The 16,542-nt window shown below is 40.9% G+C and overlaps 1 protein-coding gene across 4 annotated transcripts in view; it reads right to left on the bottom strand.

Moving 5' to 3' along the window:
- SNTB1 (syntrophin beta 1) overlaps positions 1 to 16,542 on the bottom strand; it is a 223,003-nt gene that overhangs the window by 80,481 nt on the left and 125,980 nt on the right. For all 4 annotated transcript variants that reach the window (XM_030764072.2, XM_030764073.2, XM_030764074.2 and 1 more), the window contains one exon: positions 2,055 to 2,262. In XM_030764072.2, coding sequence (XP_030619932.1) covers positions 2,055 to 2,262 — 208 coding nt within the window. The remainder of the gene's footprint in view (positions 1 to 2,054; positions 2,263 to 16,542) is intronic.

Below are 16,542 nucleotides of genomic sequence, written 5' to 3'. Positions count from 1 at the left end.
AACTGCTCCTGTTCCTGGCCACTTCAGGTCAAAGGATGGTAGTGACCTCTAACTGTTGAGCTCTGGAGTGCTTCTCCATCCCTTACTGGTTTTCCTTGCCTTGGCCACACCTTATAAATTATTGTTATGTTAAATCCCTTCCAATCATCCCTTTTGAGTTTGCCATCCACCTCCTGCTGGATCCTAAAGTATGCAGTACACTTCCACGTCCACTCCAGACCCTAACCAAGTGAGGACATTTTTCATCCCAATCGACTCCTCCCCTTTTCCTTCTATAGCGAATGTCTATTGTTTTCGCTTTCCCAGAGCCCATTCAGTCTTTTCCTTGCACAGAGGCCTAACTTTCCATGGGAGAACCACCTCCCTTCAACAAACAGGGCACATGGTTTGGGTCAGGCTTATCTTAGGACTTCTGTGGGAACTAATGAGAGCAAAGAGGTTTCTATTCACTGAAATAGCCACAGCTACAAAAACAAATCAAAACAAAACCGCCCCCACGAGCCTGAAACTCTTAGGCCAAGTAAAGGGGGCTTGCTAGGGTATAAACCAACAAAGTGGACAGGGTACAAAGAGATGGAGAGGCAGGTCTATTATCATTATTTGAGTCCCTGGATCCCACCATGCCTGAAGCTTACCCTTGGACACTGTAGTTATCAGAAGTGGTAGGTCCCCTTTCATGCTCAAGCTGAGCTGAGCTTTCTGTCACTTGCAACTGAAAGATCCCTGACTAATGAGACTTCTCCTAATAAAAACACATACATTTGGAGAGAGTAAAAAGCGGAGAGGGTTAGAGAACGACTTCTAAAATGCTATCATCCAGATCTGCAGTGTTGTTTTCATCAGGAATCCCCACACACGGTATCATGAGAGACTACCTGTGGTTTTTGTTTATTATGATCTTGGTGCCACCACAACCTGCACTGTCCCTTTAGTCCTTTGAAACCTGTGAGAGATGGGACAATACCAAACCAAACAGCCCACTTTGTGTTGAACTTCGTGGCTGAGACCCACACATGAACTGATGCGAACAAAGAACAATGGTGGCAAACTGCCGAATGCTGTGTTCAAGTATTATTTTCAGGTGCCATTGAACTGGGTCTTCTCAGATGACATGGTTCACTGGCAGGAAAGCTGTTATTGCAACAATCATTATTCCCATTTACCACCTATTAGAATGTGAGTCACTGGGAGGTCAGACTGTCACCAAAGCCCAGTGTTCCTGAGCACTGAAGGTCAAGTTCAAGGGACAGCAATCAGATGTAAGGGCAATGGCAAAGGCTCAATCCTTTGAAATCAAGAGGAGGGTTAACTCCCAGGAGATTGCTGCAGTGAGTTTTACTATCTTCAACGTATCACACCACTTGGGAAAAGAAGTCAGAGTGACAGTGTTACCATGACCCTAGGTCCCTTCCACAGCAGCTGTCCTCCCTGGAGAAAGACAGTAAGCATTTTTTCATCTTTATACACCCCTCCCCACTCCTGCCTAGCACCGTGCCTAGCACAAAATAGGTGCTCATAAATGATGACACATTCAGAGCCTGCTGGCTTAAGAATACAACTTAAAGATAATATGTAAGAGTCAGCATGGAGTAGCTGCTTAAGAAATCCTTGCTGTTATTATCATTGTTATTATTTGTAAATGCGTCGATGTTAACAAGCAGGTCCATCAAAACCCACACGAACCCTCTTTTAAGCAACAATTTCAACTTCCTTACCTCCCAAGGAGACAGCTGTGTTGTGAGTCTGAGTTACTGCCCCTGCCCTTCCTGTGTACATGTGAGAATCAGACTGTCTGGTCACTTTCTCACTCATTCATCCATGCAACAGACAATTAGTGACCACCTGCATTTTGCCACATATTGGACCGTCTGTGGGGAATCAAGGTTGCTGAAGACACAGCCCCTGCATAATGCAACGGAAAATCTGCTGGAGACAGACGAGAAATCCCAATGAGAGAATCAGCCTGTGGAATGAGGTACCTGACTTCAGTGGTTGCAGCAAGTGCTGGGAAAGCCTGGGGAAAATGCCTACGACGGCGGGAATGTTTTCATTACCTTTTCTGCAAGCCAGCCAAGATGCCTGATCTCCCGGCTCCCAGCAATGCCCGTCTTCCCCAGCTGCTCTCGGACCTCGGTGATCACTCGGGTGAGCAGGTCACTGACGTTGCAATGGATGGCAGTGAACCAGGCCTGGGCAGTGGCTGAGTCCTTGCTTCTCAGGATCACCGTGTGCTTAGCATCTGGAGAGTGGATTTCAAGCTGCCTAGAGAAGCAAAGAGAGAAGCGTTGGAAGGTTCCCTGGCAGATCATGCTTCCAAAGTCCTGGGCCTCAAAGGTGAACTAATTCTGTTTTCTTTTCCTATTATACATTTTATTTTAATTTTTAGCTTCTCAATTAAGATTTTTGAATTTATTTTTCAATTGAATAAAAGATTCTTTATAGTGCTTTACAATTTTCAAAAGTTTCACACAGATGAGAGTTCATATAATTCCGTAATAACCTTTTTCCCCACCTCCTACCTCTATATTGCCTCTCCCCGCTAAGCTGAACTAATTCTTTACTCTTACTTTTAACTTGTTTCCCATGGTTTACCTTAATGCCCCCATCATTCATTCATTCATTCATTCACTCACTCATCCATTCATCTACAAACATTGACTGTACGCAGGCATTGGTCGAGGTACTGGGGGCCTAGCTATCCAACCATCCAATCACCTGAATTAAGGATGTCTGGTTTTCCTGTTACTCAGCTGAGTGGGTTTTTAGTAGTATCATATTAAGACTTCCAAACTGTGAGCTGATATTAATTTACCTTACCTCTCAATCCACAGAGGATTTTAACAATATACTCACAACCTAGCTGCTGCTGGTGGGAAGTAGACTGAAATATCTACCCACTTGCTTAATCCTACTGCTAGGGTTAATTGTGAATTAGCATCAAAGACAACCAAACTGCATTCTTTAAGAATCCTGTCTGTGGCTCATTTCCCTACCACTTAATACTTGGACAAGTGTAGTGCAGGAGTGAGTTGGCCGAGGAAAGGGTAACAGTGGGGAGAGAGATGCACGAAAAGTGTTGTTTATTTATTTTGGGCTGCATTATGCAGCTTGCAGGATCTTAGTTCTCCGACCAGGGATCGAACCTGGGTCCCCGGCAGTAGAAGCACGGAGTCCTAACCACTGGACCACCAGGGAATTCCCAAAAGTGTTATATTTAAAGTCAAATACCAAAGTTTATGCCAGAACTCCAAAGGGATCACCTGAGATTCAGAGTGAGATCTACATACTGTAATTATGGTAAAAGGCAGAAATTCTAGACAAATCCTTTTAGTTTTTAAATTTTGTTTTGAAATACTTACAGATTTACATGGCATTGCAAAATTAAGACAGAGAGGTTCAGTATACCCTTTACCCAGTTTACTCCGATGTTTCTATTTTACACAACTCTCCCCCGACTCACCCCTCACAGTCACAAGTGCTGCCCCCCCCTGCACCATCCCAAGTCCCTGGCAACCATTAACCTGTTCTCCACATCTATAATTTTTAGACAGATAATTTTTATTGCAGAGAGAAAAGCATACATTTTATTTATTCATTCATGTATGTATACATGCAAATAAATAACATTTCTTCACTCATGTTTGCATTAGAAAGATACAGGGATTGGGAAATTCAAAACTAAATGAAATAATCCATGTATCAATTTCCCTTCATCCCTCAATAATTATGCTAACATTAATTGAGTATTTACTATGTATGTGTCAGGCAAAAATTTAAACCCTTTTATATTATTTTTTATAATTTTTGTAATATCTCTATGACATATTATTTACCTCATTTAACAGGATAAAAAAAACCCAAAAAAACTAAAGTTTGGAGGGACAGAGAAAGAACTGACTCAAGGCCACAAAGTTGGTGATACTGGGATTCAACCCATGATGCTGAGGCTCAAAAGACCATGAATTTAAATACTGAATTACAATGCCTCTCCTTTAGACTGGATGACATCCAATAAGGGAGCATCCATTGTCTTCTACAGCTGTCTCAAGGCATCATCACCAACAAATATGCCCAACAGTGTCCTACTTAGCTCCTAAATTTAAAATAAGTTTTGCAGATCACCAGAAAATTAGAAGTCCCAGTGTAACCTGGCCTCATTTACATTTGAAACCAACATTTTAGAGTGAGTAACCCTTTTTTACCCATAAACTTAAATGATAGAAAAAGAATTATTTAAAAAGTAGAATATCTCTAGGGGAGTTTTAGCAATAATTAGCAGATTTTTTTCGGTAAGAAATTTGCAAAACAAGTCTTCTCACTAAGACTTCAAAGGTTTTATGTGATGAAACAGGGAATTTTTTAGGTGACATGTGTTCTTACCCAGAAGAAAATACTCTCATGCCTCTTAGGCACTTTTCAAAGAAATGGGTGGTCAATCTAGGGTGAGTTTTCCTTCCCTCCCAAAGTTCTCAGTAAAGTTGAGTAGCCAAACACAAACTAGGATTCTCCAAAAACATTACTGAGAGCTCAACTTGCTTTTCAAATTATTCTATCAATATCCATTATTCTAGGAATTTAAAACATGCAAATATTTCTCTTAGAATATTTTCCTTTGAAGACCTGGATTTTTTTTTTTCTTAATGACAGTTTGGGAAGCAGCCACTAGCCAGGTATCACACACACACACACACACATGCGTACAAAAATGATGCCAGCAAGAAAGAAAGAAAGAATAATTTCTTTGTTGGGTTGCCAGCGTAACCAGAGGAAAGCTGGCCTATACACAGATGTCCAGGCTAGTGAAGAGGAGGCCCATTTTCCCCAGATTTTGACAGCATTTATCATTACTATTAATTTTTAAGTAAGCTTTTAAAGCGTAACATAGAGATAGAAAAGTGCACAGATTGTAAATGTATTTTCACAATGGGAACACATTCCTGTAACCACCACTCAGATGAAGAAACAGAATATTACAAGTATCCCAGAAGTCACCTCACACTCCCTTTCCAGTTATTTTCCCCTCAGATAACCACCAGCAGAATTTCTGTCACCGTGGATGACTTGTTTCAGGCAAAATGGTGAGGTTTTGTTTGCCTGTTTTCATTTGCTGCTGTTGTTGCCTGCACTATAGGGAGGATCTTGGACTGTTTTTGAGGCAAAGTTTAAACACCAGGTCCTATGCCTTTTTAGTGGTGGTTCTCAAAGTGTGACCACAGACCAGCAGCAGCAGAATCGGCTGGGAACTTATTAGAAATATAAACTCGTACCTGGACCCACTGAATTAGGAATTCTGGGAGTGAGGCCCAGCGATCCCCCTCCAGGTAAATCTGACGCAATTTAAGTTTGAGAAGGGTGCTCTATGGGGTCATAAGAAAAAAGCATTGAGCTTGGTTGTTTGCCAGGGTCCCCAGTGGCTGAAGTGAACATGCTGAAAAGTGAACTGACCTCACCCCGCCCCATCAGTCTCAAAGAAGGAACAGAGGGGATACAGAATAGAGAGGCTTGTGGCTTTTTATAGTCAAAAAAAGAAGGCAGCAGCAGTTCTCCATCAAAAGTATTCTTCAGGAATCCCTGAGTAGTTTTTTATTTTTAATCATTTAATTAAATACAGATGTTTGGGGCTTCCCTGGTGGTGCAGTGGTTGGGGGTCCGCCTGCCGATGCAGGGGACATGGGTTCGTGCCCCAGTCCGGGAGGATCCAGCATGCCGCGGGGCGGCTGGGCCCGTGAGCCATGGCCGCTGAGCCTGCGCGTCCGGAGCCTGTGTTCCGCAACGGGAGAGGCCACGGCGGTGAGAGGCCCACGTACCGCAAAAACAAAAACAAAACAAAACAAAACAAAAAAATACAGATGTTTGGACCCCATCCCAGACCTATTAAGAATTTCTAGAGGTTGAGGCCTGGGTAAATGCTTTACATGTTCCACAAATTATATAGATTAAGGATCATGGCAGGCCTTTCTGAGCTCAAGCTCAAACCACCCCCTAAAGAGCTATGCCCGTAGGGGACTGTCACCAGAAGGGCAACACAACAGAGGGCTGTTGGAAAGTGTATTAGTAATCCACTGCTGAGTAACAAATTCCCCCAGAATTAAGTGGCTTAAGACTCCAAACTTTTGGGACTTCCCTGGCAGTCCAGTGGTTAAGACTTTGCCTTCCAATGCAGGGGGTGTGGGTTTCATCCCTGGTCTGGGAATTAAGATCCCACATGCCTTGGGGCCAAAAAACCAAAACATAAAACAGAAGCAATACTATAACAAATACAATAAAAGACTTTAAAAAACAGTCCACATCAAAAAAAAAAAAAAACTCCACACTTTTGTTATCTCACAAAAGTTGCTTGAGTGTCTTCATGACGTGGTAGCTGGTTTCCCCCAGAGAGCAAGAAGAAACTACTATTCCTTTTATCACCTGGTTTCCAAAGTCATATACCATCAGTTCTGATTCATTCATTCTTTTATTTTCTTTTTGATTTGAATTTTATTTTATTTATTTATTTTTATACAGCAGGTTCTTATTAGTTATCTATTTTATACATATTAGTGTATATATGTCTGATTCATTCTTTGTGTTGGAAGTAAGGCACCAAGTCCAATGCACACTCACGAGGAAGAGTTAGGCTTCACTTCTTAAAGGGAAGAGAATCAAAGGATTTGGGGACATATCTTAAAACCACCACAGACAGGCCTTGGATGAAGTAAGGCTCTGGAGAGTCTGTCCTGAATGTAAAGGGCGAGTGCTTGGGGTTGTGAATCAACAGCCTAGGAAGGGCTTACAGATTTGAGTGACGAGGAAGAAGGCCATTCTTTCTGACAAAGCTGCAGCTTTGTCAGCTTTATAGATTCTATAAAGAGACAGAATGTGACTCAAGAGATGGGTCAGTGTCAACAGGGCGATGAGAAAGAGCCTTTCACTGACAGCATATGGGAGCAGCATGAAATCACCAAAAAATGATAGTGGGTGAAGAGTTGTTGGCTTGTCTGGCACAGAAATGATGTCAATTATTTGTGCAATGAATAAATGAAAGAATTCAGTGATCCACATTCACTTCTCCCTAAACCCAAAGGGGAAGGAGGAAGAAGAGTACCAACCTTTCCTTTTAATACCAATGTACTCTACACGCTAAAGCAAACAACAAGTAGCTGGTAGCACGAAAGTCCCCAGAACTTCTGAGAGACAACTCAAGATTCTGGTCAAGGTCATGGAGTGACTATGTGTATATATGGTTACTTATCACACTACCTAGCACAAATCTCAAACACACACACTTTGGCTTAATTTGTCATTTAATCTTATTTTGCCAAAATGTAAATGTACCAGGCGCAATGCATGTCTTGGAGTATAAGGAGAGAAAGAAATCCTATTCCTGGGCTGGCTGTGCAGTAGTTTTTTCAGTAGCCCATTTTTAAAGAAAACAATTCAAACCCACATGTGTCAGGAGGTAGTTGTTAAGCATATAGATTTTGGGGTTCAGGCTGACTTTAAATAACCTCCCTAAGCTTCAATTTTCTTATCCGTAAGATGGCTCAATCTTGCCTCTCAAGATCATTGAAAAGACAAAAATGAGATAACGTATGCATGGGCTATCACAGTGCCAAGCTAATCTTGATCAATTCTGGTTTGTATTCTGGTTTACAATGAAGAGTCTTCCCAAATTTGCGTACAAGAAGATGGTAGTGGTCCCATGAGGCAAGGAAGAGTCCTCCAGGGTGGGCCCTGAGACTCTTTTTCAGAGTACTTGGACTTGAAAAATGCAAGCCCCAGGAGAAACTAAAAAGTTATACAAGGGCTATTTCTAACATCTTGGGATGGAAAAAAATAACTTTGGGGAGAGATGCATGAGTTTCTTGAGAGATACTGGAAGATTTGGGGCAAACCTGATTCTACATTATCCCTTATCCCATCTACCTAATTTATTCCACCTAAAAGGACTTTATGAGGTTTATGTTGAGTTTTAGCCATAACTAGAGCTACAACTATCTGTTGAAGTCCTTTTGCTTTCTGAACTGCCTGAGCTAACCAGTGACTCTGGGGGTGAAAAGAGATGTGGAATGGTTTCATCCTACTGAAGTATTTTGCTGACAACCTACCCCAAAAGAACCACTTTGTAGGGTCAAATATTTCAGGTAACTCATTCTTTAAAAAGGCACTTTCAACTCCAATAATTACCTCATCCATTTACAAAGGAGAGATAAAGATGAGGAAATAAAGTAGGAAGAGGGGAGGTGGCCGGGGTGGGGGAGAAAGAAAAGGAAAATAAGAAAAACTCAGGTGTGGAAAAATAACTAAGTGGTGTATAAACATGGCACTGTGGTTGGGTGGCTGAAGTCATGAGAGTCAGAGAACCAAAAAATGCCTGATACAATGGAAGTGAAAAATGCACAGGGCAGACAGCGAGAGCAGTATCATATCATTAGTGTAAAAATGATCCATACAAATATTTGTAAATGTGGAGACTGTGCCTGGAGAGGTAGGTTCAGTTAGGAGGGAAATTGAGTGACAGGACAAGATAAGAAGGGAAACTTTCTCTTTTTTTAAAAATTTAAAAAAAATTTTATTTCAAAAAAAATAGTTCTATGCTAGATTTTACATATGGAGACATAAACATATACACATTTAATAACAGAAGAGGTACAATAGTCCCCCAAAGCCAAGTTCTGTAATCGAAGCCATATCTTCACAATAGAGATAGTACCAAACTATGTTTGCAAGCCACATAAAAACACAGCCACATTATAAAAATTGTCTTATTGGTCCGCCTGAATACAAATGCCAACAAGCAACTGAGAACACAATCAGTCCTTGCAGAATGTTAGAACCAAAATGAATCAGCAAACCCACTCACTTAAGAAGGGAAACTTTCACAGTATAACTCTGTATTTTCTGAATTTTGTTCCATGTGTACCCACTGTGTATTCACTGTATTTGAACAGAAGAGGAGGAGGGGGGAGGGGGAGGGGGAGGAGCTGGACTGGGCTGTTGGTTAAAACAACATTGTCCCAAAGCCCAAGCTCTGTCATTTATAAACTATGCTTCCTATGGACATCTGTGGTTCTGTCTGCCCAGTTTCTACTCCCCCCTTTTCTGGTAACAGGCTTTACCTCCATTCTCAGTCTATGTGATTTGGGGGGCTTGATGGGTTAAAGGTTGTAGGTGTGATGCAATTTGGCCAAGGAGGGCCAGGCCCAGGATTTCTTCAGGAGTCATTGTTAAGATGACGTTTTTCTCTCATCATATATACAGAGGGAACAGTTATAATCATGGATCTCCTGATGGCCATCTGGCCATCAAGAGGGGTGGTCTGCCTGCAGATGAAGCCAATACAGAGGAAAGCAGAGCTGAAAGATGAGAGACCTGCATCCAGCCGTACCTGACACTCAGCATATTCTTGTATTTTCTTCCATGTTCCCCTTCTGCAGAAGCCAGTTTGAGCTGTGTAATTTTCAAACACAACTACAAGTCCTGAATCATACACAGATCACAGATAGGTCACAGTTTCTATGAGCCTTGAGTTTCTTTATTCCTATCAAACAGGGATGATGATGGTGATGACGAAAGTGATAATGATCATTATAGTGAAAGTGAGAATAATAACCTTCATGGGGTTATTACTAAGGAACCAAATGAGATAATAACTGTGAATGTGCTTCGTGACTGGTAAATCCTGATGTTAGCAGTTGTCATTTAAGCTTTGGGCATTTTAAGACTGTGTTGTTGGCTCAGTTACTGGAAAAAGAAACTATATTAGTGGACACAATCCTTTTATATTATCTGGACCCATGGGCACATATAAGCAAGATAGCTCTCTCTTAGCTACACTATTAGTAAAGAGACAGTCATGCCTATTAAAACAGAAAATCCCAGTAAATCTCTTGGGTTACAAAATGGAGTTGGGAACATGCAGCGATTTCTTTACCCATGCACACAGAAAATATGCTGTGAGTACTGGTGAGTCTTCCAGACACTCACATGTGTGTTGGGTGCTGCAGAGAAAAGTAGAATGCGTGGTCCCTGCCCCCAAGAAGCTCACCATGTGTAGATGGCTGCATAGTGTCTCCCCCAATTCATGCCTATCCAGAAACTCAAATGTGACTGATTTGAAAATAGAATCCTTGCAGAAGTAATGAAAGTAAGGATGATAATGAGATGCTTATTTTATTAATCTACCCACTGGATTAGGATGGGTCCTAAATCCAATGAGAGTCTCAGTAGAAGAGACAGAAAAGAGACACAGAGACACAGAGAAGAAGGCCTGGTGGTGATGCAAGCAGAGACTGGAGTGAAGCACCGCAAGGCCAAGGAATGCCAAGGATGGCCTGGAATGGTTTCTCCCTCACAGCCTCGGGAAGGGACCAACCCTGCCAATTCCTTGATTTCACACTTCTGGCCTCCAAAACTGAGAGAGAATATATAAAATTCTTTTCTTTTAAGCTTTCAGTCTGTGCTCATTTTGTTACTGCAGTCCTAGAAAACTAATAAACCATGGAACTATCTTCCTGTGCATAGTTGAACTGGGACTGCACTAATGTTTAAAATATATGGATGCTTAGAGCCAAGACAGATTTTTCATGACATCATGTGAATCACTACATCCACCCATGCCTGTAGTTGGAGTCACCCCCTTGAACTTCCTGGTTTCCCTTTTTCATAAGTAGTTTGAGTTGAATGTCTGTCACTTTCAAAGAAAAGAGCCGTTAACTACTTTTTCTTCCTGTCTTCAAGATGGTCTTCATAAAATATTTAATTTTTCCTGGGTTTCTATTACTATTTATGTTATTTACTTGCTACTTGTTACTTACATTTATATACATGCACATCTTCTTGTAAACGAATAATGTTTTGAAATTTAAGAAATTGAAATTATTATAGAGAAACTTGGAAAAATCAGCTGCTATCCTCTGTTCACTTAAAACACAGTATTTTACCGCGGTTTTATTTTGCATAGCTCAGTGTTTTATTACAAAGCAAACACCCATTTAACCACTACCAGAACAAGAAACAGAATATCGCCAGCACCCTATATATATGTGAATGCTTAAAGGAACTTGTAAGATGCAGACCACTTAAAGCTGTGGCAATCCTGCTTCCATTCCAACACATGTTGGTATTAAAAAATCTTCTCCTTGGCAAAATAATCTTACTCCCTACTCACATTCAATTCTATAACCCGAAAAAAAAAGGGAAGCCTTCTAAAATGAGACGCATAGATAAAGCACCGGGAAGCATACTGGCTCACAGTAGGTCTATACGCAGTAAACAGACTGAGGGGCTTCCACTTCCTCCTTGGTGTAAAAAAAAAAATCTAGACAACTTCTTTGAGAGCTGATGATTCCTACATTTCTGGAACTGGGGGAGGAGGAGGGAGGGAGGGAGGGAAGGAGCAATAAAGTCAGGCTGGCTGATTGGAGCTATTTTCAGCAGGCCAGTCTTTTCTAACTCCTGTTTTGTTCCCCAGTTGAACTGACCACTGCTTGATGAATTGTGTTTATCTTTATTCAGCGATAAAGTTCTCTTTCAATTCCCTACTGAACAGAAATATTTAGGGCAATGCCACAGCTGTGTTTATTCTCACACTCCACCACAGTTATGTAAATACTGCCTATGGAACTATTTCTGATAAAGGCCCATACCAACCCTGAGGAATTATATGCTCACTCTAGATGTCTGCCAAGATGAGCCATTTCCATGCAGCTTGGCAAGGCCTATGAATGATATCACAGCTTCTCAGAGATCATTTGGCAAACCTCACACTAAAAGAGTCATTTTCTTCCCCTCTCACTCTCTCAAAGGCTCTCACAGAGCCAGATAATATTTCCCAGCATCCTCTACTTCCCCTGTTTAGAAACACAAGGCTGACACACAAAACTGAAGCCTCCTAACACAATATTAATAAATAAAACATAACTTGCAACCTGGCAACGAAGGTTTCAAGTGACCTTTCCCCTCCGATGTGAGGCTGGAGAAAACACAGACGAAGGTGGTGAGTAGGAAGGTGGCCTGTGGACTTGCAGAACTACAGGGAATCAAGGGGAACGCAAACCACATGGTTGTTTACTGTTCCACAAATCTGTGACTCTGGTGGTTGATAAAAAACTTCCCGACAGACAAATACATGGCAGACCTTTAACAGTGGCTACCCCTAGATAGTGGAATTCCGAGGCATTTTTATTTCTACTTCCCTGCTTTTCTACAATTTCTCATCTTTTTGCAATGTAATCAGAAAAAAAATACTAGAAAAAAAGCTGAAGACAGTGAATGCTTGCATACCTTCTGCGATATGTCGTTAGTGAAACAATTCACTAGAAAAAAGATGGTCTTCTGTGAAAAAGACAACACTAAAAAAAGAGGTAAAATACGGCAGTAATAATATTCAAAATGAGGATGAGTATTTGTCCTGTGGGATGTAAACTCCACCGCCAAACGAGTTCACTTTCCTCCTTTTATCCTTATCACCGTCCTGTGAGGGGAATGGTATTAATGTGTCTACAGCACAGATGAGAAGACTGTGCCTCAGAGGGGCTAGGCTTGTCCAATCTCCCAGTTAGTAAGAGGCAAAGCTAGAACTGGAACCCAAGTTCACCTAACTGCAAGGCTTGTGTCTTTGTCATTATGTTCCATTTAGTAGGACGTTTGTAAAGCATGGTCTGTTGCTTAAAAGAGTAGAAAAGAATTTTCACGCTTTGCTCAATATCTTTTGAACACCCTTCCTGTGTATTTGGAAAGTTTTCCAAACTCTGAGTTGAGCTTCCCCAAAGTAGAAGCCAGAATTCCAGTTCTCAGCCCTCCTCACCGCTAGGGCACCGAGCCACTCACTCAAAATGGCAATTCTGAAGGAGGCAATATGAGAAAGCAGGTGAGTACAGGGTCCATCCTTTGGCACGTATAGTGGTGGAGGCACCCCGCTCTTAATGGCGGCAGTGGTAGAGCTCGGCCAGTGCCAGCTGTCACAGGTGCAAGCTGAGGCAGCTGTGTGGGCTGTGGATGGTTGTTAAGCGATGGCAACGGTGGCATTTCTTCTAGAACAGTCTTCACCATGTGGTTGGATGTTGAACTTCCTAGCCTGGCTATCTGAACTCCAGGAGATATGCGAGCACCCTAATATCCTCAGCCAGAGTTGATTCTGTTGCTTAAAACTACACTCCCCAGCTAAGAATGGAGATTTGGGAATATGGTTGCCATGATGGGAGCTGATGAGATCATCTAAGGAACGTGTCAAGTGTGAGCAGTTAATGGAAAAGAAGCCAGAAAAAGGTGTTCTGCTGTTTTTCCACAAAACCCCATTTCAAAAACAGGTCATGCATGATATAGTATTCTGCTCAGCTCTGAGGGAACCTGACAATATCTCTCACTTTGGCTGGTTTCAGTGTTTCACTAATACATAAATTTACAAAATATGTGAAGAATTTCAGCACTTTGGCCTCTCCTACGGGAGCGATATCGTTATCAAAGTTTTGGAAGAGGAGACAGCTAATGTCAAACTAGAGAAAACATTTTGTTCTTCTACTCCACACTTCATCTGTGCCTCACAAAATATTCTGTAGTTTGACCTTGCTCAACTGGAGTTTTCTTTTTTTAAAGCCATGTAAATATACAAGGTGCAATGCAGGTCAAATAAATATACATTTGTCTCTAGAATCTTAGTACAATATACTGACAAAATAAACAATCCACCCCATGATTCAATCCAGAGCATAGCATTTGAAGCCTAAAGACCTATTTCTGCTTCTGTGTAATTAGATTATTTGGGCTAGGGTTGCCAGATTTCACATATAACAATATAAGATGCCCAGTCAAATTTGATTTTCAGATAAACAATGAATAATTTTTTACTCTAAGTATGTCCCGCACAATATCTAGTGGTGGAAATCGTATGAAGTACATGGATTAGAAATGTATAGAAAACAAAACTGATAGGACTTCATGATGGATTAGCTATGAGGAGTGAGGAAAAGGGAAGAGTCTAGGATGCCTAGTTTTCTGGCTTATACTATAAACTGAATGAATGACAGTGCCAATCACCAAGACAAAAAAAAAACGAAGTCCAGATTTGACAAGAAACATTATAAATGCTCCATCTTCATTTAGGTGTCTTGTAATAACTTCATACTTGTGGAATATACATATACCAGCTACTCTCCAAGAGTATTCTGTGGTTACTTTGTCTTCACAGTATCAGCATCCTCCCAATAATGCAGGTTGGATGACCCAATCATCCTTGATGCCTCCTGTCTTTTTTTTCCTGGTGCTCATTCAGTCTCCAAGTGTTATCAATATTATCTCCCTTTCAGAAAAGCTAGCCAGACTGTAAGTTACCAAATTTTCATAGTGGAGCTGGAGCAATATCTAAGGTGGGATATAAGTTCTACTTTCTAGGTCAACTTTGATTAAAAAGCAGTGGTTTCCTGAAATGATGTCTTGTGAAGGAGCCAGAGGTCTCATTCTAGGCTCAATGAGGTGAAGTAACATAATCATACATTGCTGTCTGCCATAGGCATGGCAGTGAGGATTGACAGCATTCATGCTATCTGTTTGATATTTCTAGAAATATCTAGAAAGCATTTTGACATGTAGCTCTGACATGTAGCTCCTTATTGCCCTACCCTTGGAGAGAGTTCTCATTTTTAGTCATCTGATAATTTCTTTCAAGATTTATCCTTTTATAGTTTATCTCCCCTACCAGACTATAAATTCCTTGAGGGTATGACATATAGCAGAATTATCTTCATTTCACCCCCAGTGTCTGGCACATGGAGGAGGGTATTCCATAAGTATTGGTTGGGCTAAGTGAATGGATGGCTCTGTCTACTAGTAAAAGACTGTCTCATCTCTATAGTAACTCCCTTTCCAGATAAAGTTCTATCACTGCCTGCACTGACATTTTTATTTTTTCCCTTACTAGAAATTAACCTTTTTAGTCTTGAAGAATGGAATTTAATTCTATGGTACAAAGTGTCTTCAGTTCTAAGTCATAAGCTTGGTACATTAAATAAAGTCAAATATGTTTTAATGTCCCACAAGAAGGCTAGTTTACATGGGTGAAGTGCAATAGCACTCAGCTCAGAAATATTTATTGTATTTTATTTCATATTATAATGTTTATCACACAATTTGCCATAGATGATTTTCTTGGGCTAAAATAATCAATCTGTGATCTTGTGAGACTTACCTGGATTAGATGTAAAAGCAGGCAGCCTTGCAAATGTGTAAAACAGGGTAAAATGATGACACAGAATTGAAGCAACGAGGAATACTAATTCAAAGTGCTTATCTCTGAGAGATAAGAATAGAAGTGGATGTCATCTAACTCTTCTATGTCAGAGTTTCATGTGAAAAAGTAAGACTTATTGGTCTGCCTCATTTACAAAATTGTGAGATGCCTTTTTCATTTATTTCCTTATCAATTATTTTCTGAGTGTCTGGTACCTACCAGACATGGCATTAGGCACATGAGGAGAAGGGCAACTCAACACGGATATGGTTCCTGTAATCACTAAGATTACTGTCTAGCAATCTTGGACAAACATACACACTTTCTTAAGTTTTCAAATATATGAGAAATTCCTAACACAAGAGAAGAGTTTGTATCTGTTCAAGGAGCAGAGAATCTTTTGTTAAATTCTCTATAAATTACTTAAGCAATAATTAACCATGTGAAATTGGTAGCTGCTTACATAGAGAACAGTACTTCACTAGCACCAAAATATCGCTCACCCATTTAGTTCTAATTTTGACTAAGTCTTTCAAGGAGGGAGAAGAAAAGGGGAGAATATAAGGGCAAAAGCACTACTGTATGTCTATGACCCCTATATAAATAAAGATGTGTTAGCTACGGAAGGCAGCACCTTAAGCCATTAATAGACGTGAACCCTTCAACAAAGATTATTAATAGCCACCAGCCAGCAGAGAAGAGGGCCCCGAGAGAATGGCAAAGAGGAGACATAAATTGGATGGGGCAAGAAAAATTTGAAGAAGTTCTACCACCTGAAAGGACTAGAGCTGCCAGGGAATTTGGATTCAGGAAGTGGAAAAGACCACTGGCGATTTTCGTTAGCAGGAGAGAACTAGATAAAGATAAAGAAAGGTAGAAACCAAAATTATCGTAGTTTAATGTATGAATGAATGAGTGATCAAAGACAGAATTAGCAATCCAGAAGGAAGTTAGAGGTCATTTAAGCCAACCACTCATTTTAAAGATTAAAAAAAAAACAACAAAACCCTAACTTCTGGAAGAGGAGAAGTGATTTAGCCAAGGTCACACTTACAGGCAGTAGTATCAATATTACTGAGCCTCGAATCCAACTTATTTTTTTTTTATAAATTTATTTATTTTTGGCCGCGTTGGTCTTCATTGCTGTGTGCGGGCTTTCTCTAGTTACGGCGAGCGGGGGCTACCCTTTGTTGCGGTGCGCAGGCTTCTCATTGCGGTGGCTTCTCTTGTTGTGGAGCACGGGCTCTAGGCACACGGGCTTCAGTAGTTGTGGCGCACGGGCTTAGCTGCTCTGTAGCATGTGGGATCTTCCCCAACCAGGGCTCAAACCTGTGTCC

This window comes from Delphinapterus leucas, chromosome 17, assembly GCF_059928025.1.
Source record: "Delphinapterus leucas isolate spDelLeu-1000000601 "Yukka" chromosome 17, BTC_Dleu_Yukka2, whole genome shotgun sequence".
Lineage (NCBI taxonomy): Eukaryota > Metazoa > Chordata > Mammalia > Artiodactyla > Monodontidae > Delphinapterus > Delphinapterus leucas.
Note: the sequence above shows the minus strand (reverse complement) of the source record. Positions and strands in the feature narration are given on the sequence as shown.